The sequence below is a fragment of the Enhydra lutris genome, unplaced genomic scaffold (assembly GCF_002288905.1).
Source record: "Enhydra lutris kenyoni isolate GAN:26980312 unplaced genomic scaffold, ASM228890v2 scaffoldscaffold45, whole genome shotgun sequence".
Taxonomy (NCBI): Eukaryota; Metazoa; Chordata; class Mammalia; order Carnivora; family Mustelidae; genus Enhydra; species Enhydra lutris.
In genome coordinates this window covers 4,208,776-4,233,946 of record NW_019154129.1, presented here as the reverse complement: position 1 = coordinate 4,233,946, position 25,171 = coordinate 4,208,776, and the positions used below count along the sequence as shown (strand labels likewise).

At 47.3% G+C, this 25,171-nt stretch overlaps 1 protein-coding gene across 4 annotated transcripts in view; it reads left to right on the top strand.

Annotated features, from left to right (window-relative positions):
• Positions 1 to 24,603, top strand: part of LOC111156098 (MKL1/myocardin like 2) — a 119,751-nt gene extending 95,148 nt beyond the window's left edge. For all 4 annotated transcript variants that reach the window (XM_022516706.1, XM_022516707.1, XM_022516704.1 and 1 more), the window contains 4 exons: positions 1,580 to 1,738; positions 2,033 to 2,170; positions 16,499 to 16,559; positions 19,123 to 24,603. In XM_022516706.1, the coding sequence (XP_022372414.1) occupies positions 1,580 to 1,738; positions 2,033 to 2,170; positions 16,499 to 16,559; positions 19,123 to 19,655 (891 nt within the window). In that variant the 3' untranslated portion in view covers positions 19,656 to 24,603. The remainder of the gene's footprint in view (positions 1 to 1,579; positions 1,739 to 2,032; positions 2,171 to 16,498; positions 16,560 to 19,122) is intronic.
• Positions 24,604 to 25,171: the final 568 nt, after the last annotated feature.

Below are 25,171 nucleotides of genomic sequence, written 5' to 3'. Positions count from 1 at the left end.
TTTTAATTTAGTGATAAGCTTAGTGAGTGTTCCAGATGTCCAGACAGTTTGATTTAGAGAGGAAAGGGAAAAACAGAGTATAGACAAGATGAATAAGGGCTTATTCACTAAGTGTCCAAATACTAGAATTAGGGGTCATTAATTCCAATTTAAAGGAAGAAATTCTTGTACCAAATATAAGGAAATTCAGCTTTTCCAAAGAGGAGTACACTTATTATGGAACTCCCCAACCAGAGCACTTGTCCCGTTTGGAGGGATGTTTAGACACACACATAAATACACTTTCCTGCTTGAGAAATATACATGGATATTTACAACAGAAATATAAGGCTAAGTTTTTCTCTTTCAGAATACGGTACAAAGTATATTAGATCTGTTTACGTGTAAATCAGTTCTGTGAAATACAGCAGCAAAAGCCCACTGTGGCCATACATCTGTAAAAGGCAATAAAAGCTTTGGCTCATAATGGGCCAGACACACAGCCGTTCCACAGGAGGGAATCCTCACCACACCCCGACAGAAGTTAGCTTCTCAGACTTTAAATGGGGCCTCGCAGGGATCTGGAGAAGTGTTTGAGAAACTGGAAAAAAGAGTATGGCCACAGCCCTGGTGGCCGTTATGGTCGGCTAGAAAGGGGGCCAGGTGGCGGGGGCAGGTTCTCGTGCTGGCCAGAGGGGAGCTTTTTACTGTGAAGGACCGAGGAGCCAGGGAGTGCGGGGGCTCGATCAGGTGTGGGCGTCCCGGCCGTGACTGTGGCGGAGGGCGGGAAGGGGGCTCAGCACGGTGGCTGTGCCAGTTTTCCAGCGATCGATAGCAAGGGCCCAGATCAGGACAACAGAGAACAGAGGCCTGATTCAGGAGGCATTCCGAAGCTCCGTGAGCACTGAGGGCAGAAAGCGCAGGAGACTGACGGCTCCATTCAGCAAAGTTTTAAAAATAAATGAAGGTAAAACCAAGAATTATTTTTCCTCAGCGGCTGGAGGTGGTGGGAGGAAAGGGCAAAGTTTAGTTTGGAATATATTAAATTTGAGATGTCCGAAATTTATGCTTATAAGGGTTATAAATGTGGCTGTGGCACTTGGGAGCAAGGTTGGAAAAGAGGAGAGGTTGTGGGGATTATTAGCTGAATCGTGAATATTACAGCCATGGGAGTAAATGAGATCATCCTGGTGAAGAAGAGAAATTAAGCTTTTGTTTAAGAGAAAAATTACCCTGAGCAAATGCTGATTTCCCAGGAGGTGTGGTCCACACCACCCTCAGACACAGGCCACTGAGTAAAGGGACGATTGATGCTAGAAAATCAGGGTCGGCAAACGGTGGCCTTGGGACCACGTCCAGCCCCTGCCTGTCTCTGTGGATAACGTTTTGCTTGAATCCAGTGCCACCCATCTATTTCTGTATTGTTGAGGCTGCCTCTGGGCTGCCGCAGGTGAGAGGAGACCCCGGGGCCTGCAGGCCCTAACTGGATACCTGATGACCCTTTCCAGCAAACATTTGCTGACCCTTGTCCGAAAACATGGTTTTCTTTGGTCGGAAGAGGAAAAGAACACACTGAATGGAAAATATCGGTTCTTTACAGGTTTTCACAGCCTCAGCATCGAGCGCCGTTCTCCCCTACCCGAGAGCACCCGCCCCAGCGGTCCAGCAGCCCTGTGTTAATAAGACTCCCCCCAGCGTTCTGCAGCCCAGAAGTGCCCCACTGCCCTCCCTGCAGAACGGACCTACCACCTCCAGCAAGGTAATGCCGTGAGCACGGAGCAGCAGCTATAGGACGTGCTTGTTGGCGTCCAGAAGCATTCCAAGCCCCAGCGCTCTCACCGTGGACTGTCCGCATGCGTGGGACAGGACAGACAGACTACTGTGGTGGCAGTTGTAAGGGGCAGCTTAGGTCTTAGCACAGTAGAGGTGGCCCTTCCCACACAGGATGGCACCCTGGCAGCCACGCGGGTCCTAGGTCCTGGGGCTCCCCCACGCTGAGGGCAGGGCCCTGCCTGGCCAGGAGCTGACGTGTCCCTCCCTCTGTTTGCCTCAGCCCGGCTCACCCCCGCCACCCCAGCCGTGTGTCGTCCAGCATTCCCTGTTTGGGAGCCCAGTCCCCAAGACAAAAGACCCTCCGCGCTACGAGGAGGCCATCAAGCAGACACGCAGCGCCCAGTCCTCCCTCCCAGAGGTGAGTGAGCCCAGTGGCCACATCCACGGGCTTGCATTTGGGGAGTCACCCACACACGGGTCCTTTGTTGAAGATGTACTTGCCGCAACAGAAACACAAATTTCAGAGCCAGGAGCCTTGTTTGCACTTTAAATGCTGTTTTTTTTAATTGAAGTAGGGGCAACATACAATATTATATTGGTTTCAGGCGTACGACACAGTGATCGACGTTTATAGACGTTATAGAACGCTCAGCAGTGTTAAGTGTGGTTCCCATCTGTCACCACAGAGTCACTCCAAGGTCACTGACTGTCCCTATGCTGTACTTGCCGTCGCTGTGACGTATTCTGTAACCGGACATTTGTACCCCTTCATCCCCTTCTCTCCTTTCACCACCCCCCTCCGGCAACACCAGTGTTTGCGTTTTTGAGTCGGTGTCTGTTCTGTTCGTTTGTTGTGTTTTTTAGATTCCACAAGTAAGCGAACTCATCTGGTATTTGTGTTTTTCTGACTGACTTCTCTTAGCGAAGTTCCCTCTCAGTCCATCCCTACTGTCACAGGTGGGAAAGAGACTCTTTATTACCGCAGAGGAATACTCCTCTGTGTGAGGGAGTGTGTGCAGCACGCCGCCCTCAGCCCTTCGTCTGTCAGCGGACACTGGGGCTGTCCCCATAGCTTGGCCCGTGGAAGTGACGCTGCGGTCAACATTGCGGTGCATTTATCTTTCTGAATTAATGTTTTTGCGTTCTTCAAATAAATACCCAGAAGTGGAATTGCCGGATCCTGCGGTCGCTCTAGTTGTAGCTTTCTGAGGAGCCCCCCATACTGTTTTCCACAGTGGCCGCACCAGTTTGCATTCCCACCAGCAGTGCACAAGGAGAATTCCCTTTTCTCCACAGTCTTGCCAACACTTGTTACCTCTGGTGTTTGATATAGGCCATGCTGACCGGTGCAAAGGGGTCTCTAGGGGTTTTGATTCATAGTTCCCTGATCATGAGCGACGCTGAGTGTCTTTGCTAGGTCTGCTGGCCACCTGGATATCTTCTTTGGAAAAGTGTGTATTCTGCTGTTTGGGAATGGAATGCTCTACCTGTATCTATTAAGTCTGGTCAGATGTGTCATTCGGAGCCACTGTTTCCTTACTGATTTTCTGCCTGGACGATCTATTAGTTGATGTAAGTGGGGTGTTGAAGTCCCCTACTGCTGCTGTATTACTGTCCGTGTCTCCTGTTGTCTGTCAGTCTTCGCTACAGAGAGAGCCCCATATGTATACGTCCACCTACAGATACGTACGCAGGGCGCCCACGTCAGGGGCAGAGATACTGCAGTTGACTGTCCTCATTTTGGACTGATCCCTTTGTCATTAAGCAGTGCCCTTCGTCGTCTCTTGTTCCAGCCTTTGCTTTAAAGTCTGGTTTTTAAGTTGTTTTAACTTAGTTACCATATATTATCAGTTTCAGAGGTAGAATTTAGTAATTCAGCAGTTGCATGTCCCACCCAGTGCTCATGACATCAGTGCCGTCCCTAACGGCCATCACCCGGTTAGCCTGTGTCTGTTTAAATATTGCTACATCAGCTTTTTTTTTTTTGCTTGCATTTGTATGGAGTATCTTTTTCTGTCCCTTCACGTCTGTATGTGTCTGTAGGTCTGAAGTCAGTCTCTCATAGGCAGCATATAGGTAAGTCTTACCTTTTTTTCATCCATTCATTAACTTATGTCTTTGATTGGAACATTTAGTCTGTTTATATTTAAAGGTATATACTTATAATTGCCATTTTTTAAACTGTTTCTGGTTTTTGGTTTGTTGTTGGTTTGTTTTTTTTTTTTTTTGGTATTTCTTTTCATAGTTCTTCTTTTGCTTTTTTTGTAATTAGATGACATTCTTTGATGCCATGCTTGGATTAAACTTTTCCCTTTCATAATTTTCTTACTTTAAGTTATGGCCTTTTCTACTTAAAGAAGTTCCGTTAAGATTCCATGTGAGGCCACTTCAGTGGCAATATACTCCTCTGACTTCTGGCGGCCTGGGCAACTCTTTATATCTCCCCCAATTCTGAATGATATCCTTGCTGAGTATTCTTGTAGATTTTTTTTCCTCTCACTACTTTGAATATATTATGCCTTTCCCTTCTGGCAAAGTTCCTGCTAAAAACTCAGCTTATAGCCTCAACTTTCCTTATACATAACTAGTTGCCTTTCTCTTGCTGCTTCTAATAAATAGACTCTCTTTATCTTAATTTTTTTTTTTTTAAGATTTATTTATTTGACAGAGAGAGAGAGAGATCACAAGTAGGCAGAGAGTCAGGGGGAAGCAGGCTCCCTGCTGAGCAGAGAGCCCGATGCAGGGCTCGATCCCAGAACCCCGAGATCATGACCTGAGCCGAAGGCAGCGGCTTAACCCACTGAGCCACCCAGGCGCCCAGGAGTCGGTTTTTTGATTGTCTCTTTTTCCTTTGTTTGTTTCTGAAATTCCACATATGAGTGAGATCGCTTCATACTTGTCTTTCTCTCCCTGACTGACTTCACTTAGCATTGTACCCTCTGGGTCCATCCATGTTTGTTGCAAGTGGCAAGAGCCCATTCTGTTTTTACAGCTGAGTGGTATTCCGTTGTGTGTGAATCCCACACCTCCTTCATGCATTCGTCTGTGGATGGACACGGGTTGCTTCCGTAGTTTGGGTATTGTAAATAATGCTGCACTTTCCACGGGGGTGCATATCTCTTTACAAATTAGTGTTTTGTTTCCTTTGCATAAATACCCCGTGCTGAGATTACTGGATTGTAAGGTAATTCTATTTTTAATTTTTGAGGAACCCCCATACTGTTTTCCACAGGGGCATCACCAGTTTGCATTCCCACCCACACTGCACAAGGGTTCCTTTTTCTCCACATCCTCATCAACACTGGTTATTTCTTGTGTGTTTAATTTTAGCCGTTCTGACAGGTGGGAGGTGAGAGGTCCCTGTGGTTCTGATTCGCATGTCCCTGATGATGAGTGATGCTGAGCATCTTTTCATGTGTTTCTTGGCCACCTGTGTGTCTTCTTTGGAGAAACTGGGGTTTTTTTGGTATTGAATTGTGTAAGTTCCTTATATAATTCACAAATATATCTATATCAGATATATCGTTCGCAAATATCTTCTCCGATTCAGTAGGTTGCCTCTTTGTTTTGTTGATGGTTTCCTTTACTTGGCAGAAACTTTTTAACTTGGGTGTAGCGCCAAGTTTAATTTTGCTTTTGTTTCCCTTTCCAGAGGAGACCTATATTAAAAAATGTTTCTTTCTTTTTTTTTTTTAAAGATGTTATTTATTTATTGGACAGAGATCACAAGTAGGCAGAGGCAGGCAGAGAGAGAGGAGGAAGCAGGCTCCCCTCTGAGCAGAGAGCAGAGAGCAGAGAGCCCGACTGGGGATCTCAGGACCCTGAGATCCTGACCTGAGCCGAAGGCAGAGGCTTTAACCCACTGAGCCACCCAGGCGCCCCTAAAAAATGTTTCTATGAGTGATATGCAAGAAGTTATTGCCTGCATTTTCTTCTAGAACTTTCATGGTTTCAGGTCTCCCATCTAGGTCCTTAATCATTTTGAATTTATTTCTGTGCACAGTGTAAAAAAGGCATCTAGTTTCATTCTTCTGAATGTAGCTGTCCAGTTTCCCCAACACTGTTTAAGTTAGACTGTGTTTACTCGATTGTATATTCTTGCTTCCTTTGTCATAGATTAATTGGCCATAGAATAGGTTTATATCTGGCCTGTATTCTGTTTTATTGATCTACATGTGATCACTGCTGCCTGTGTAATACTGTTGCGATTACTACAGTTTTGTATCTTGACAACTGGGATTGTGATGCCTCCAACTTCATTCTTCTTTTTCAAGATTGCTTTGGCTCCTCGGGGTCTTTTGTGGTTCCATATAAATTTTAGGATTATTTGCTGTAGTTCTGTGGACAGTGTTGGTATTTTGATAGAGACTGAATTAAATCTGTGATCACTTTGGGTAGTGTGAACATTTTCACAATATTGGTTCTTCCCATCCATAAACATGGACTATCTTTCCACTTGTTTGTCATCTTCAGGTTCTTTCATAAGTTTCGTAGTTTTCAGACTACAAGTCTTTTACTTCCATGGTTAAGTTTATCCCTGGGTACTTAACTCTTTTTGGTGCAGTTGAAAATGGGCTTGTTTCCTTAATGTTTCTTCCTGCTACTTCATTATTAATGTATAGAAATGCAACAGATTTCTATATATTAACCTTGTATCCTGTGACTTTACTCAGTTATCAGTTCTAGTAGTTTCTTGGTGGAGTCTTGAGTGTTTTTTACATATAGCATCATGTCATCTGCAAATAGAAGTTTTACTTCTTTCTTTTCAGTTTGGATACCTTTTAGTTCTTTTTGTGTCTGATTACTGTGGCTAGGACTTCCAGTGCTGTGTTGAATTAAAGTGGTGGGAGTGGACTTCCTTGACTTGTTCCTGATCTCAGAGGAAAAGCTGTTTCTCACCATTGAATGCGGGGTTTTTCATATTTGGCCTTTATGATGTTGAGGTATGTTCCCTCTAAACCTTCGGTGAGAGTTTTTATCATAAATGGATGTCGTGCTTTAGCAAATGCTTTTTCTGCATCAACTGATGTGATCATATGGTTCTTACTTTGTCTTACCGATGTGATGTATCACATTGATTGATTTGCAAGTATCAAACCCCCCCTTTCATCCCAGGAATAAAAACCACTTGTTCATGGTGAATGATCTTTTTAATGTACTGTTGAATTAGGTTTGCTAATATTTTGTTGAGGATTTTGCATCTGTGTTCATCAGAGATACTGACCCACAGTTTTCTTTTTCTTGTAGTGTCTATTTGGTTTTGGTATCAAGGCAGTGCTGGACTTGTAAAATAAATTTAGAAGCTTTCCTTCCTCTTCTATTTTGGATTAGTTTGAAAATAATAGGTCTTAACTCTTCTTTAAATGTTTGGTAGAAGTCACCTGTGAAGCCATCTGGTCCTGGACTTTTGTTTGTTGGAAGTTTTTTTTATTACTTGATTTTATTTCTTTCTAATCAGTCTGTTCAAATTTTCTGTCTCTTCCTAATTCACTTGGGGAAAGTGATATGTTTCTAGGAATTCATCCATTTCTTCTAGCTTGTCCAGTTTGTTAGCACATCATTTTTCATAGTATTCCCTTGTACTCTTGTATTTCTGTGGTATTATTACTTCTCCTTCATTTCTGACTTTGAGTCCTCCTTTTTTGATGAGGTTAGCTAAAGGTTTATCATTGTTGTTGTGATTTCAAGGAAACAGTTCCTGGTTTCCCTGATCTATCCCATTGTGGTTATTTTTGTCTCTTTTATTTTGGTTATTTTGTTTATTTCTGCTCTAATCTTTATTATTTCCTTCTTTCTACTGGCTTTGGGCTTTGTTCTTTTTCTAGCTCTTCTAGGTTTAAGACTAAGTTGCTTGAGATTCTTCCTGCCCCTTGAGGTAGGCCTCCATCGCTGTCATCTTTCCTCTTAGAATAGTTTTGCTCCATCCCAAAGATTTTGGACCATTATGTTTTCATCTTGTCTCTGGTTTGTTTCCTCTTTGATTTACGGGCTGACCCAGTCACTGTTTAGTGGTGCGTTATTTAGCCTTCACATACCGTGTTCTTTGTAGATTTATTTCTCGTGATTTTTAGTTTCATGCCATTGTGGTTGGAAAAGATGCCTGATAGGATTTCAGTCTTTTTTAAGTTTATTGAGACTTGTTTTGTCTGTGATCTATTCTGAAGAACGCTCCATATGTACTTGAAAAGAACGTGTATTTTGCGGTTTTTGAATGAAATGCTTTGAACGTATGTTAGGTTCATCTAGTCCAATGTGTCATTCAAAGCCACTATTTCCTCGTTTTTGTCTGGATGATCTGTCCATTGATGTAAGTGGGGTGAGGTCCCTGACTATTCCGTACCAATGTCAGTTTCTTCCCTTACGTGTGTTAGTAGTTCCTTTGGGTTTAGGTGCTCCCAGGTTGGGTGCGTAACTGTTTACAATTGTTAGATCCTCTTGCTCAGTTGTTGGCTTTATCATTATGTAGTGTCCTTTGTCTTAAAGTCTGTTTTGTCCAATACTGTGAGAATTGCTCTGCCAGCTTCCTTTTCACTCCCATTTGCAGGATAAATGTTTTCCATCCCTTCAGTTGCAATCTGCATGTGTCTCTAGGTCTGAAGGGAGGCTCCTGTCAGCCCCGTATAGATGGATGTTGCTTTTTTTGTCCATTCGGTCACCCTGTGTCTTTTGATTGGAACATTTAGACATTTACATTCAAACTAATCATTAATGGGCATGTACTTATTACCACTTTGTTACTTGTTTTATGGTTGGATTTTATTTCTCTGCTCCTTTCCTGTCTTGCTCTCTTCCCTTGTGGTTTGATGTCTTTCTTGAGTGATCTGCTTGGATTCCTTTTTCTTTCTTTTTTGCATATCTATTATTGATTTTTGATTTGTGATTACCATTAGGCTGAGAGAGAACATCCTGTGCATATAGCAAATTTATATTAAGTTGATGGTCATTTAAATGTGCATCCATTCTAAAAGCACTAAATTTTTACTCCTCCCCCTTGCACATTTTATGTATATGATGTCATACTTTTTACATCCTTTTTTTTGGCCATTCCCCTGACTGTTAATAGGTATAATTGATTTTACTGCTTTTGTACTTTAACCTTCATACTGGTTTTATAGGATTAATCTACTTTCATTATGTTTGTATTTACCTGTGAAATTTTTTCTTTTCCTAATTTTCTTCCTCCTCATGATGGCCTTTTCTTTCCAAAGAAATCCCCTTAATGTTTCTTGTGCAGCTGGTTTAGTGGTGATGAAATCCTTTATGTTTTGTTTGGGAAACTCTTTTTCTCTCCTTCTAATTCTCTGAATGATATCCTTGCTGGGTGAGTATTTTTGGAAGTTTTTTCCTTTTAGCGCTTGGAATATATCATACCACTCCCTTCTGCCCTGCAAGTTTATGCCGAAAAATGAGGGGAGAGTCACATGGAGTTTCCTTGGAATACAGCTGTTTTCTCTTGATGCTGTCTACACGTGCCTGCTTCCTTCCCCAGATTAAGGAAGTTTTTAGCTCTTATTTCTTCAGATAAATTGTGTGCTCCCTTTTCTCTCTCCTCTCCTTCTGGGATCCTCATAATGTGTTGCGGAGTTCCCTTACCCTGTTCTCATTGCTGCTGCTTTTCTTGTTCAGCTTGGTTGCTCTCCAGTACTCTGTCTTCCAGCTGCCTCATCCATTCTTCTGCTTCCTCTAATCTATCTATCTAATCTAGCTAATCTTCCTCTTGTAGCTTTTTAATTTCATTTATTGAATATGTCATTTTTGGTTCTTTCTTATATGTGGGGATGCATTCCCCTGTCTCCATCTCGGGTTGTTTTGTGTACTAGGAAAGTCCGCTCTGTCTCCTGCACTTGAGAGCAGTGGCCTCGGGAAGGGGAGGTCCTGTAGTGCCACGTGCCTGTTCCCCAGCTGTAGCTGCTACGGGGGGGCTCTGACGTGTGTTGTATGCACCCTACTATGGTGGCTGAGCCGTGTTTGCCTGCAGTCCAGGCGGCTGCAGCGGCCCACTTTGCCTGTTGTGGCAGGGTTTGGTCTCTGGGCTGTTAAGGAACCAGACCAGAGCAGCCTTGGGCTTGTAGTTGGAGGAAACCAGATCCCTGCCCTCAGCCCCCTTGCCAGGGCTGTGGTTGGACCAACCTGCAGGGCACTCTCCCTGCCTTGTCTCCGAGAGCCTTTCCTTGGTGGGTCAGCTGTCTGATCAGTGGCCTGTCCCTGCCTCCTGCTGGGGCTGCAGTAGAATTCGTTACCGTTCCCTCTGCCCAGGGCAAGTGGCATGGCGTGTGTACCCAGGAGAGTGCAGAGCAGGGTGTGGTGTTCGCAAGGTAGGTGAGGGTGTTTGCCCTGGTTCCTGCAAGTGTCGGGGGTCCAGGCTCGGGCAGAGGAGGAACGGCATCGCCCCACCCCTGGCTCTTTTACCCTTGCTGAAGTCTCCCAAAGATCACTTTTTCCCCAGCACAGGTTCTGAGATCAGGCAGGCAGTCTTCCCTTACACGCCAGGTGCTTTTCAAACTGCTGCTTCTAGGCTATATCTCAGTGGGGTGGTCTGGCAGGGTCTTTAAGGGTGGGGCTCCGTTTCCTATTACCATCTGGCTCTCCCCGAGCTAAGCCCACTGGTTGTGAAAATACCCAGAGCTAAGCCCCACTGGCTTCCAAAGCTTCCCAGTTCAGCTCCCCCGGGTCTGGAGTGCCTGATGTAGGGGTCCTCTTCCTTCTCGTGCTTGTGGTGTCCCTCTCATCTGCAGCTGGTCCCACCGTCCCTCCTGCGCCTCTGCCTCCCTCCTCTCTTCCGTGTGTCCTCCTTCTGCCGTTCACGGTGGGAAGTCTGTCGTGCCCGTCGTCTTAGTTGTACCGATGTGGCTGTTACCTAGGTGTTTCCGTGGGACAAACCACCATCTTCCCAGAAGTCCTCCGCAGGTCCCTCTGTTCTAAAGCCTCCATTTGTCAGGGTGGCATGAAACGACCTTGGCCCTGGCTGGACGTCAAGACTGCTCAGCCCCCGCCTCGCCCAGCCTCACCTCACTCTTGTCCGCAGCCCTCTCCAGCCTGGCAGGCAGCTTTGCTAGCATGTTGAGCAAAGGCCCTTTGAAGCCAACAGGCCTGGGGTCCTCCTGACTTCACCCAGCCGGCAACCATGTGCGCAAGGTGCCTGCCTGTCCCCCAAGCCCACCTTGGGGCTCCCCATTCACAGATGGGACTAGAGCTCCTGCGGTCCAGGCAGCTGGCCTGTGGCGGGTGCCCTTGTCCCACGGTAACCTTGTCTCACCTCACCCTGAACCTCTCTCCTGGTCTCCCTGCCCATCTAAACTGAAGCATGGGTACTTTCAGGAAGGAACCCCCGCCTCACCGGGCTGCCGCGGGTGAGCATCACGGCACTCTGGGGGCCCTGGAAGCAGAGGACGCGCCCGAGCCGTCACAGGAAGAGCGTTCAGCGCTCACAGCAAACGGGGCCGTCAGCCCAGCTGTGCCGGTGCCCGTGGCTCCCACGTTCTGTGGGGTGACTCGGTGTGGCCCGATGGCTTGTGCGCCAAGAGCTGTCGACACTTCCTGCAGCGAGCACCAGCCGGGCCAGGCCCTCAACCAGGGAGCGTCACGCTGACCTACCCGCTGGCCCCGAGCAGCAGCCGCAGCGCGTGTCCGGTCTGGTGCCCTCGCCCAGGGCGTGCAGGGGTGCTCGGGGGGGGGGGGGGGGGCGACTGCCTCCCTGGGGGCGCAGACACTTGCCTTGTGTTTCGGGCCAAGGGAGCGGAACTGGGGTCGTCGCGAAAGGTTTCTTTGGGTCCGTCCTCAGCAGGGGCCCTTCTCTGTGAGGGAAAAACCAAATTTCAGAAATAGTTGTAAACATGTACACAAAGGATGGGCATCAGTGGTGCTGGGCTAGACCGTCCTCCCCATCAGTGCCTTAGGAAGTGACGTCTGTTCTCACAGGGGAACAGAGTTGAAATGAATTGCAGAGATAAAGATTTTATTTATTTGAAAGAGAGGGAGCAAGCGAAAGCACCAGCAAGGGTGGTGGGAGAGGGAGAAGCAGGCTCCCCGCGGAGCAGGGAGCTCTATGCAGGACTCGATCCCAGAACCCTGGGATCGTGACCTGAGCCAAAGGCAGACGCTTAATGACTGAGCCACCCAGGCGCCCCTTAAACTGGCATTTTTAAGAGAAACAAAAGGTAGCACTCATCCTTCCTATCCTGGTTCTCATATCTACTCAGTTGATAACATGGAGCAACACCAGAGAACGATGACGTCACTTGAACCTAAGACAGTGGTCGGAACCCCTGCCATTTCTCGGTCTCTGGTTCACGCTTGTAGGCGGAGGGAGCCCCGCTCTCTATCCGGGGCTGGTCGTCTCTATATACCGCTGAGCATCAAACTCCAGGCATCCTGAGGTTTTTCAAATACGTTTACTCAGACTTCCAGTTCCACTGTTGGTGAAGGAACCTACCAGCGCCATGAGCTGTACAGCCTGGGCCTAAGACAAAAAGCAGTAACACGGAGGCCCTCGAGAGGGATCCGATGCGGTCCCAGTCTGGGAGGAGTCCGTGCAGGGGAGGGCGAGAGAGCATCACTTCCCTCTTCTGCTGCTTTTACTCTGGCGTCAAGCTAAGTGGTGAGGTTACTCGCAGAAAAACCAGAGCCTTTATGCCCCGGGAAGTCAGAGAGCCGAGTTGAGAGCAACCTAAGAGGGAAAGAACTAGAGGGGAGATCCCCAAATTGTCTGCCCACACCTCCAGCAGACCCCTCAGCCACACAGGCACTCTGTGGTCCTAGAAGCTGAGCTACAGATAAAAGATGGGAGCTGTGATTGGAACTTCTGCCCAAAAAACATTTTGAAAGGTCATTAAGTGCCCGCTGAAACACAAGAAACCACTCAGGGCACCCGAGTGGCTCAGGCCTTAAGCGTCCACCTTCTGTTCAGGTTATGGTCCCGGGGTCCTAGGGTTGATTCTGTATCGGGCTCCCTGCTCCATGGGAAGTCTGCTTCTCCCTCTCCCACTCCCCCTGCCTGTGTTCCCTCTCTCTCCATGTCTGTCAAATAAATAAAATATTAAAAAAAAAAAAAAAAAAAAGCCACTCATCTTGAGAAAAATAGCAGAATACAGAGGCTTCACAATTTGATATCCATAACAGGCATTCATAACGTGCAGTGTGCAAATAAGAAAATGCAGCCCTCTCTCAAGGGCAAAAGGCAGTCAACTAAGACCAGCTAATCCAGAAGTTAAAACTTAAGGACTTTAAAACAACTATAATAACAATCAGTGAGGTAAAGGAAAATATATTCATAATGAATGAAAAATAGCAAATATAGTAATGATTTTTTAATGAAATGGAAAAAATAAAACTAAAAAAAAAATCTCCAAAATGAAAAAAAAATTATGGTCTTCACAGAACAGAGATGACAGTGAAAAAGGTAAAAAGGTTGTAGGTAGGTAAAAGGTAAAATTTAGTCCGTGAACTTGAAGATAAACCAATAGAATTTATCCAGTCTAAATAACAAAAATGTTTTTAAGGAGCACAGAATGTCAGACAGTCTAAGATGGGTACGATAGGAATCTGAGAAGAGAATGAGGCAGATAAAATACTGTAATAAAGGTCAAATTTTTCACCAGTGTGATGAAGACAAGTTTCTAACTTGGAGATGCTCAGTGAACACCAACCAGGACAAACAGAAGGCCTAGTCCTACCATAGTCAAATTACTGACCACCGAATTAAAGAGCAGATCTTGACAGCATGAAACGAAACACAGTGCACACAGGGTAACAACAATTTGTTTTATGATTGACTTTTCATCAGAAACTACCAAAATCAGAAAAGAGTGGAACAAGATCTTTAGAAACTCTTAGAGGGGAAGAACAGACTGTCAAACCAGAATATTCTCTGTCAAGTAAAAATGTCCTTTAAGAATGAAAATGAACTAAAGATATTTTCAGGTAAAGAAAACATAAGAATTCATCACCAGAAAACCTACACTATAAATAATAAAATACCTAATGAAATTTCAGAGGAAGTTGGTCTTTACATTTTCAGGGATTTTATATTTTATATACAACAGTACAACATAATCTATGAATAACTAAGGATGTTTACTGTATGCCTACAGCAACAACTGAAGTACAGCTTTTATAAAATAGAAAGATTGGGGCGCCTGGCTGGCTCAGTAGGTTAAAGCCTCTGTCTTCAGCTCAGGTCATGATCTCAGGGTCCTGGGATGGAGCCCCGGGTCAGGCTCTCTGCTCAGAGGGGAGCCTGCTTCCCCCTCTCTCTCTGCCTGCCTCTCTGCCTACTTGTAATCTCTCTCTTTCTGTCAAATAGATAAATAAGGTCTTTTAAAAAAAAAAATCCCAAAATAAAATCACAATGAATGTATTTTTTAATTTTTTTGAAGGACAAGAACCTTAGAGGAGGAACAAGAACGGGGCAAAATGGCAAAACCAAACTAAACGCTATCACTGATTGCACAAGACATGCTAGTGGAATAAACAGTACAATTAAAATGCAGAAATTGGGGTGCCTGAGCGGCTCAGTGGGTTAAGGCCTCTGCCTTCATGATCTCGGGGTCCTGGGATCGAGCCCCGTATCGGGCTCTCTGCTCAGCGGGGAGCCTGCTTCCCCCTCTCTCTCTGCCTCTCTGCCTACTTGTGATCTCTGTCAAATAAATAAAAAATAATTTTTTTTTAAATGCAGAAATTATCAGAACAACTAAAAACAGACCCAACTATCTATATCTTAAGATGTCTGATATTTCTTTGACATCCCTCCCTGGGCCTGGACTCAGTGACTCGCTTATGACCGAATTGGCAGAAGTGACGGTGCTGGACTTCTGATGCTAGCTCAGAAAAGGCAAGCCCCTCCTGCCTCGCTTTCTCTTGGATCTGGCTCTGGAGAAAGGCAACTGTCCTTTCCCGTGGGCAGTCCTGCAGCGCTCTGGACAGGCCCAAGTGAAGGGAAACGGAGGCCCTCCATCAATCACCAGGACCAAATGGCCATCATGGAGTGAGCCATCTTTGTAGGAACATTCTCCCCTGAAGACGGCTGGAGCCTGGCCAACATCTTGACCCATGAAAGACCCCAAGCCAGAACTATTCATCCAAACTCTTGCTAAATTCCTGACCCACAGAAACTGAGATAATAACTTCAGCATTTTAAGCCACTAAACTGCTTAGAGTAATGTGTAATACAATAGGGAACACATACAAGCACCTATAAGAGGCATCCTTTTTTTTCATTGATATAAATTTTTAAAGATTTTATTTATTTATTGGAGAGAGTGCAGAAGCCATCACAGAGGGAGAGGGAGAAGCAAACTCACCACTGAGCAGGGACCCTGATATGGGGCTCGATCCCAAGACCCTGAGCTCATGACCTGAGCTTAATGCAGACATTTAACCGACTAAGTCACCCAGGTGCCCTAGTTGATAAAATTTTTATTTTTTACGTTTTTATTTAAATTCCACTTAACATGCAACGTAGTACTAGTTTCAGGTGCACAACGGAGGGATTCAGCACCTCCATACATCACTCTGCTCATCACAAGTGCACCCCTTAATCCCCCCATCCCTCCCACCACCCACCCCTCTTCTGGTACCCATTCGTCTGTTCTCTGTAGCTAAGAGTCCGTTTCCTGGTTTGAAGAGACATACTTGAAATACAAAGACACAGGTTGAAAGTAAATAATCAGAAAAAGATACACCGTGCAAACAGTAAACCAAAGAAGTCTGGAAGAGGCAAACGATTAGAGCAGCCATTTCACCAAAAAAAGATACACGGACGGCCAGCAAGCACGTGACCAGATACTCTACATTATGTGTCATTAGGAAAAGGCACATTGAAACCACAACGCGATACCACTGCACACCTATGAGAGGCTAAAATTGAAACGACTGACCGTACCCAGTGTTGACCAGGATGTGGAAGGACCAGAAATACCAGACACTGCTGGTGGAAACGGAAAAATATCACTTTGCCAAGCAGCCATTTCTTAAAAAGTTAACCCCAAAACTCCCCTAGGATTCCAGCATGCTCCTCCTCGGTGTTTACCCAGCGCAGAGATTTGTACACAAACACCACAGCAGCTGAACTTGTAACAGCCAAAAATGGAAACAACCAAAACAGACCTCCTGGGCAATAAAAATATTCCTAAGGCATCCTCTCCGGCATGGAGAAAGCTCCGAATTATGTTCAATGAAAAAAGCCTCATCCACTACCAAAAACACTTCCACTGTGAGGATTCATTGCTGTAAAACTCCAGAAAATGTGAACTAAACTCATCTATAGGCAGAAAAAGCAGTCCCTGGGTTGCATGGGGGAAGATGGGACTATTACAAAAGGCCACCGAGGAAACTTGCAGGGCATGGGTGTGTTGGCTATCTCGCCTGTGTTGACAGCATTATGGGAGTACACAGATGTCAAAACTTGGACCGTGCCCTCTGTAAGTGCAGTTTATGCCTACCTTCTATTTTTACATAAGTGGAAATGAATCAAGTATTTTTAGAAGCTAGTAGTAGTGGCCTCTCGGAATGCAGTGGTAAAAACTAAGGGATGTGTATAGGTCGGCCGATGTAGGTATCAGCCCTCTTCCTGCTGTCACAGCCGCTCATCAGCTGTGACACACTGAGTAAATGGCTTCATGTCTCCAGTGACCTCCGTGTTCTCGAAATTATCAAGTGAGAGATTTGTAAGGTCGCTTAGAGCTCCTGATTGGAGAGTGCTTCTGCGTCTGTAGGAAAGAAGGCTGATTTCTATTCTCCTTTGTTGTAGATTTCCAACGCACACAGTCAGCAGATGGACGACCTCTTTGATATCCTCATCAAGAGTGGAGGTAGGTCACAAATCACATCAGACCCCGTCCGAGTAGCCTTTTATGACAAGTTTCTGAACGTTTTCCTGGAGAGCTCACGGCCTATCTTGGAGTAGTGAGAAATGTATTCTAATCCCAACCAAGTTTACTGTTTTCAATTAGGACATTAAAACAACTTATAAATGGAGGAAAAGTTACTCTTTCAGCTTAGAACAATAACATCGTGTTAGATTTTATCCATAGATCTATGCCTGCCGAGAACGGACTGTATCAAAACAGCCACGTAGAGCCCCATTTAAATTCCACGTTGAAAAACTTCAAAACCTGTCCCATATGTAGATGACTGGGGCGGGGGGGACGAGAGCACTCTGTTGCGCACACTAACGTCGTAACAACCATGTTACGTCGCACAGGCCCTTACTCTCTTGGTGAAAATTTAAAGGCAATTTTAAAGCACCTTCTACCTATAATTGAAAATCTTGGACTTTATAACATATCATCTTAGAAAGGGATAAGGGTGTTAACCACACAGACACACATTCACAAAGTCAAGGCTAGCTCTACCTCAGCAAATGTATCTTTCAAAATAGGTATAAAAATCAGTATTTTAAAATTGAAAACACTGTTTTAGAATAAAGGATTCTTACATCACCTTGATGAGAGGAGTTTTATTCTGCTTTCTAAACAGTGGTCAAAATTTCTCCGTTCATAGCAGGTACTGTTTGGTTTTGAAGACAAGAAATTCTTGATGCTTAACTATAGCTCTACATGAGCAGATTTTTTTTTCTAAGAACTACATTGGCCTCACAAAATAACTTATGATATATTTATGCTCTGGAAATAAAAAATAACCGTTTCATGGCCTGATCTTAAGGTTTTTTTTTTTTTAATGCATTTTGCCAAAGACTTTCTAAATGATTAAACGGAGTAATTTTTACAGCCCAAACTTAGAAATTAAAATGTGATGACATCATCAAATGAGTTATGTTCTACAAGGACTTCTTTTTTTTTTTAAAAGATTTTATTCGTTTGATAGACAGAGATCACAAGTAGGCAAAGAGGCACACAGAGAGAGGAAGGGAAGCAGGCTCCCTGCCAAGCAGAGAGCCCAATGTGGGGCTCGATCCCAGGACCCTGGGATCATGACCTGAGCTGAAGGCAGAGGCTTTAACCCACTGAGCCACCCCGGCGCCCCAGGACTTTTTTTCTTTTTTCTTTTTCTTTTTTTTTTTTTTTTTTTTAATTTGACAGACAGATCACAAGTAGGCAGAGAGACAGGCAGAGAGAGACAGGAGGAGGAGGCAGGCTCCCTGCTGAGCAGAGAGCCCAATGCGGGACTCGATCCCAGGACCCTGGGATCATGACCTGAGCCGAAGGCAGAGGCTTAACCCACTGAGCCACCCAGGTGCCCCCCAGGACTTTTTTTCTTAATGGCAAAGTATCCATTGAGGACATTATCTTATTGTGAATGAACGCCAGTGATAATGAAAACAGAAATGTAAAGAATTGATTCTGAGGCAGGTTACCTAGCACTGTCAGCTTTCAGAATGGTTCTAGAGCTGACCGCAGGAAAGGACACACGACAGACGTATGCAGGACACACGCAGGGAGTCAGCACATGAGTCCACACGGTCGACGACGCACATGAGTCCACACGGTCGACGACACACACGAAGGAGTGGGCGTGTGAGCTCCTTCACATCCTTCTGTGTCCCAGTCAGAGTTCCCACAGCTCTTAGCAAATCCGTTTCTCCTCCCGTGTTTGCATAGAAATGAAGCCAGATACCCATCAGAAAGTAAAAAAGAAACTTTATTCAAATACGTGTATCTAAATGAAAGCTGGAATCCAGAGCAGATGGTGGTGCATTCCCTTTCCACCTGATCCCGCAAGAACGCATCATTAGTGCTCACTAAGACATCTGCCAGAGCGTCAAGATTTTAGGTAAACTCAGAAAACAAGCAAACAGGTCAGAAAAATAAGGTCAAGAAGGTCAGAGGAGCTGTGTGTTAGCTTTAATTTGGGAGGAAAACAAGACAGCATCTTATCTGTAGAACTTCCTGCGGAACGTATATGGCTGACGGGGCATGCGGTTCGGCTGTCACGATAACAGAAAAAAGACTAATTAGATCTGCCGTGGTCTCCGAGTGCACTTCCCGTCTGCACAGACGGGACACCCACTTTGACTTTAAGGGTGGCGACCACAGTGATGGCAGATCCACAGTTCTGTGTCTGAAGCCCGAAATAATGCAAACAAGGACCCAGAGGTCAAATAATCAAAATAATAAAGCTATCGGCTCCTGCCTAGTGGCGTATAACTGTGTGTGATGCTTATCACGCTTACTGAAAAGGAGAGAAAGCGTATCAGAATGTTATAAATTTCAATGTCCATTTAACTCAAATGAGCCATCCTCCGCTAGGTCACCAAGGACCATAGCTGACGAGTAGCGCTGCCGTCCTCCTACCCCTACGGTGGACAGTGTCTGAGTCCTTGCCCAGTAGTAAAACAGCTCTCCTGGTACTTGACAGAAATGTTTAAAGAGTACGGAATCGTTACTTACTCATCCCCTTAATTGCTTTGCACAGAGATCTCCCTTCCTATAAAAGAAGAGCCGTCACCCATCTCCAAAATGAGACCAGTGACAGCCAGCATCACCACCATGCCGGTCAACACAGCGGTGTCCCGGCCACCGCCCCAAGTGCAGATGGCACCACCCATCTCCTTAGAACCCATGAGCAGTTTGTCCGCCAGCTTGGAGAACCAGCTGGAAGCGCTCTTAGATGGAACTTTCCCTTCGGCCAACGAAATCGCTCCACTGCCGAGCAGCAGTGAGGACAGAGAGCCCTTCTCTCTGATCGAGGACCTCCAGAACGATCTGCTGAGTCACTCGAGTGTGCTGGACCACTCACACTCCCCCATGGAGACTTCCGAGGCCCAGTTTGCCGCCAGTACCCCCTGTCTGTCACTGGACCTTTCGGACTCGAACTTGGACAACATGGAGTGGCTGGACATCACCATGCCTAACACGTCAGGACTCACTCCCCTCAGCACGACCACCCCCAGCATGTTCTCCGCTGACTTTCTAGATCCACAGGACCTGCCGTTGCCGTGGGACTAACGTCGCTGATTTCTCGTTCGAGCCTATGTCGTTTCAGAAGATGAAGATCATTCTCCAAGGTCAGTTTTTAGAGACAGATTCCGAGTTGCGCTGTTGCAATTACAATATGTCGTCACGGGAAGAACGGATAGATGGTCATAGCCTGGAAACCGAGTGCGAACACATTTCACGGCGCCCAGCAGTGAATTTCTCCAACTTAACACAGCACAGGGCCTTCTGAAAAATCACTGGTTACAGAAGACCCACCTGTTTCTCCAGACTTCGGCAGAGAACGAATAAAGACATCCAGAAGAGGGACGTGTGCGGGAGAGTGACACGTGGATTCTCTGGCCGTCCATGAACTACATTTACGCCTCTGCGGTCACCTTCAGACCCGACGCTCAAGGCAGACAGCTCCCCTCCAACGAGAGGACAGCGGCCCTTGCATGCGGTCCGTCCCAGCCGTGACCGGAGCCGGGCTGTGGGCGGCAGAGGCCGGGGAGGGCGCCCGCCTGTTCCCAGACAGCGGCCACTGCGGACTTCTCCTTCCGTTCGGAAACCAACATCGTTTATCTGTGTCGTAGTTTTGTGGAACTAAAACTTAGTTGTGGGGAATCTTACTGTAGCTTCCCAGGTTTCAGTTTAAGTGGGAGATCCTTCACCATCATCAGACGACGTCTCCAAAACACTGTCCTAAACCATCCACTGTACAAAGTCCTTGTATACGGATAACACTGAAAATTCTATTAGCAACCCTCGGGGTTCAGTAGGTGGGTTTTAATGTGTATATGAGACATTTGTATGTCCACCCTGACATTGTGATTTGTACAGCCTACATTGGGGTAAGGAATTGGTAGCCAGTGTGCCTACTTGTTTTAATAACTCGGCTGTTTCTAGAGTCCCTGAGCCATGTGTATTTCCGTATTTAAAGAAATGCTGACTGATTTCCAGGTAACCAGACCCATCTCACAGAACAAGGAAGGCTTCAGTGTAAAATATCCTTCTGAGCTGTTGAGTTGCAAAGAGAGGGCCGAGGAGAAGTGTGCCAGGAGCCCCAAATGTTCCCGGGGGGGGGAATCTGGGCAGGCTGGCCGCGGGGCCCAGCTCTGGCCGCCTCTTCTCTGCCGTTTTCCCTGACGGGCATCCTTCAGGCTCATAACTGGATGTCATACCCGAGCTCTCACTAGGTTATCAAGCCGAAGAGGGAAAAACTGGAGGTTTTACTAGTCATTGTTTTATATAGAGAAGTTATCACCCATTTGCTGAGTAGTTCCTTAAGAATTTTCTAAAATGCCAACTATCACAGGACTTCCAGAATTATCTCAAGTTAGTCATTTAAGGTTAGGACAAAATGTAAATAACTTTTCTGAAAAAAACAAAAAAAACCCTGAAATCTACCCAAAAAAGTGTGAAGGTGTTTGCTGAATAATTTCACCTGCTCCGCACCTCACGTTCTGTAAACCCAAGGGCCAGGTTGCTTTCTCTGCATCCTCAGATGGTGACGTCCCCACGGTGACTTGCCCGAGCCAACCTGACCGACCCACTGCTTAGAGAGAATCCAGGCATCACGGCTGGGTCTGCACTTTGCCTGAGCGCCGATCTGATTTCGGTTTGTAGATCCTCCACGGGAGGAAAGTTTGCTTTTCCAGGATTCGGCCGGAACACGGGCGCCCTCTGTTAGCTGGCACTTCCCAACTTGACAGACATCTGAAGCGTTCGGGGCAGAAGCGGTTACGCTCGGTGTGGTCTGAGGGGGCAGTTTCAATGCTCAGAAACTGGGAATCCAGCACCTGGAGTCCAGTAGCCTGCTCAGCAGGATGCCGCCATGGGAGCAAGCCCGAGAGAGTGTCACCCCGGGGGACGCATGGCCCCAGTGCATCCCTTCCGGAAGGGCCTGCGTCCGGGGACCGGCTGCCCACCCGGGCAGGTACTTGTCTGGGGGTGGTCCTGGCCGTGGGTTTTGTCCGGGGCTCACCTGCTCTGCACGTGGGCTCTGGGCTTCATCTTCACTCAGATTTCAGTGGCTTCTCAAGTGAACCCCAGATAGCAGTGGGACTGTGGGAGGCAAGTGACCAGCTAGCGCCGTGGACTCTTGCTTGCTATTTTCACCATCTTGAGTGGTGCCCGAGATGCTTTCCCAGCCCTCAGCTCTCCCGTTGCTTTTTCAAACTAAGGCCAGAAACACGCCGCAGGAAGGGTGCTCTCCAGAAACCCACTCGAGCGCAGACAGCGCCGCCCCACCAGCCTGCTTGCTTTGGACTAGGCGTTACTTCACGCGTGCGCCCAAACCCTTACGTACGGGGCTTCCTTGACAGGGAAGGCGAGGAGCCTCCCGACCCGAGCTGCACCAGCCCCCACTCACACCATTCCGCCAGGCCCTCCCATCCTGGCGTGGGCGGCCGGCCGGCACGCGGGGCGGGGGGCCACTGTGCTCAAGGTGAGACGTGTGCAGCCGGTGACGTGACCAAAGACCGTGCTGTCCTCGAGGCCCCTCTGACCTGACTCGCTGCACACAGGGTAAGGACTGTCTGCGTCGTCACGGCCGTCAAAGCACAGGGCAGGGCGGCCAGGACGCACGCGTGTGGTGTAGACGTGGGGGTGTGGCCCGTCGTCTTGCACACGTCCCATTGCCAAGGAAACAACCAGCGCCTGGACATGCGCTCTCTCCCATCCAGTCTGACCTCTCCGAATATTCCGGAAACACCGTCGCATGGAGTTTGCCTCTCCAGGATATGCAGGTACCAGCTCCTGTCCTCCGGGCCTGGAGGAAGGGCAGGTCGCCCCAGAGCTTCCCTGGGCTTTGTGAGTCTAGAGGCCGGGGGCCCTTCAGCAGCGCGCGTCCAGGGAGCCCCTCCGGGCATGTTGCTGGGGTTCACGTGCTGGCGTTCTTCCAGAATTGTGCGATCTACTGTACAGTACTTGCCGCATATTTGTACATAGATATATTCTCAATTCGTGGGATTTCTTGCTCAGATACTCTGTGTTTTACAGGACTATTTTTATAATACTAGAAAGATCTTATTTAAGTTTCCTTTTTAAAAAACCCGGTTCTGTGATCCGTGTAACTGACCCTTTAGGAAGCGTGATTTCAGGAGGCGGTCTGCGGCGGCCCCGAGTGATGGGTCGGCAGCCTGTCCCCCCTCTGCTCACCAGAGTGGACTCAGGCTTCCTCTGCCCTCCCCCCGCCCCCGATCATTCCAGGCCACCCCACTTTCTTCAGCGCCCGTTCCTAATTCCCAGGCTGAAACCAGCCGCAGCAGCCGGCCCAGCAACTGTCCCCACAAGCGATGGGACAGTCCCTCTCTTGTCCACAAACAGGCGGGGCCGAGAGAAGTGCAGGGCGAAGGCGCTCTGGCCGGCACAGCCCCCGAAACCCCTTCAGGCTCTTGCCGGCAGTCACTAGAGAGGGGCAGCCCGTTTCTGCAGGTCCACACACAACCCTCCCTGTTTTGTCACCCTCTCCGCACACATGCGTCTCCCTGACCCCCGGCAACACGGCAGAACACCGCACTGTCCACTGCCCTGGAGGCCACGGAATGAGCCCAGGGGATCCAAGCGCGTTAACTGGAAGGGCCGCCCCGTCAGGGAGCAGAGCTGAGCAGGGCAGGCCTGTGTGTTTGCAGAGCCTCCTACCGCGTCCCGGCTCTCCCGCCAAGCGCTGCGGTCACAACTGGAAAGTAACAAGACGCGGCCGTTCTTCGCCCTGTCTCCAGCCCCGCTCCCGTGCACGCCTGTCCGGGCCACCTGTTCTCTTGGTGAAGTGACTGTCTACAGGACCACAGGGAGGCTGTGCGTGCCCGCCCCCCCCGACCCCCGCTCCCTCTTCCTTGCCATACCCGGGGAGCGCCGGCGGCCCCGCAGAGCCTCTCTCCCTGCGATCTCCGGTGCGAGGCCAGGACGGCCCAGAGCGGCACGTGTTTACACAAGAGCACTTCCCCCGCCGCACCAACACATCGCTCTGCGCCGCGAGCCGCGGCCAGGCAGTGTCACCGCTCCTCGACAACGGGATGGCCGTCTCAGACCAAAGGTGCTCTCTGGAATCGGAATAGGTCCTTGGCGATAATCCACACAGCTTGTCGTGTTCAAAAGAGCTTTGTGCCAACCACTAAGACAAAGCTTTAACCAAGTTCATAGAATCACCGAGACCCGTTCACTATTACCTCTCTACGTTATGCTGTAAGGAAACTGGCTGACCGGGGAGGAGGAGGGAGCATTGAGGAAAGGGTTTAGTATCTACCAAAAGTACTTAACCTCAAGTAACCAATAGTAATGCAAACTTGCTTTAAAGGAACCAAAGGCATTGCCAAGTATTTGCCAAAAGAAGGCACTTTTTATTTATAAAATTTGAGACTAACGATATCTCAACAGTCCCAAAAAGGTATTATCCATCTAAGGTTATAATTTTCACAAAGGTGTAGATATTTCTCTATTGTTTCCATGTAAAATAGTATAGATTTGTTTTGTTGGTTTAAGAATAATACATATTTAGCAGTAAAACAGTTTCTTCCTAAGTGCAGATTAGTTTCCTTTCTTCTAGCTTGCAGTCGAAACAGTGTGACGGGCGTTTCTCTTCTTACTTTCATGGTCACATTACGTCTTAGCATCTCACTTTGTGGAAACAAGGAGAAAGATACCAACCTACAGAGCCCCGCTTACTAAAGCACTAGCTTAATGAACAAAAAAGTTACGGCAATCGGGGGGTCCAGTCATGTATTGCCTTTATGTTGTTTTTTAAAAGAAAACCATGATGCCTTTGTATTTGCTGTTTGCACCCCTGAAATCAATTCCGTATCATGTTTGGATGCCATACATTTGCACATGTACTGTACATAGTAACGCATACTGTATTTTTATATGTGTGCACATTTCTCATCAGATCTTTTGTACATAGTGGCAGTATTGTAGCCGGTCAGGAAACGTTTGATATCTCAGCAATTTTGCATTTTTGTGTCTCAAATAAAAACATTTTGATGTACTGCGGTTCTTGCTGTGCAGAGGGCGGGCCACGGCCGAGCTGGGTGTGGGCAGGGGTTTCGGAAGAGCCCCCCCTTCGGAACACGCCCCACAGCAGCTGGCCACACACAAAACCAGTAGCCTCACCGAGGCGAGCTCTGTGGCTCACACATCCAGGGGACCAGCCTCCCCCAAGGCCAGGAACGGGGGATACAAAAGAGAAGCCGGGACTGGCTGAACTTGAATATGACAAGATTGACACCAAAGTCATGTTCGTTCTCCTACAAGGGTAAGGGAGCCCTGAAGGGAGCGTGATAGAGCATGGCGAGCGCGGCCGTGCAGGGGGAAACACGCACACTTGGGTAGCAACAGAGCCACCAACAAAGTTCCCCAGACGCCCAGAGAGTCCTCCAATGGAACCAGGTTTCAAAAAACTGTATGAGGTGTTTTTATCGACCATAAAAATGGTCTTCAGAATTGGGTCTTCTTTTCCTAAAATGGCATTTAATTTTCAGTCTAGGAAAGTGGAAGCCCGTGGTGAAGGTACGGTTTTGAGGGAAACAGCATTCTATTTTCCTCCTCAA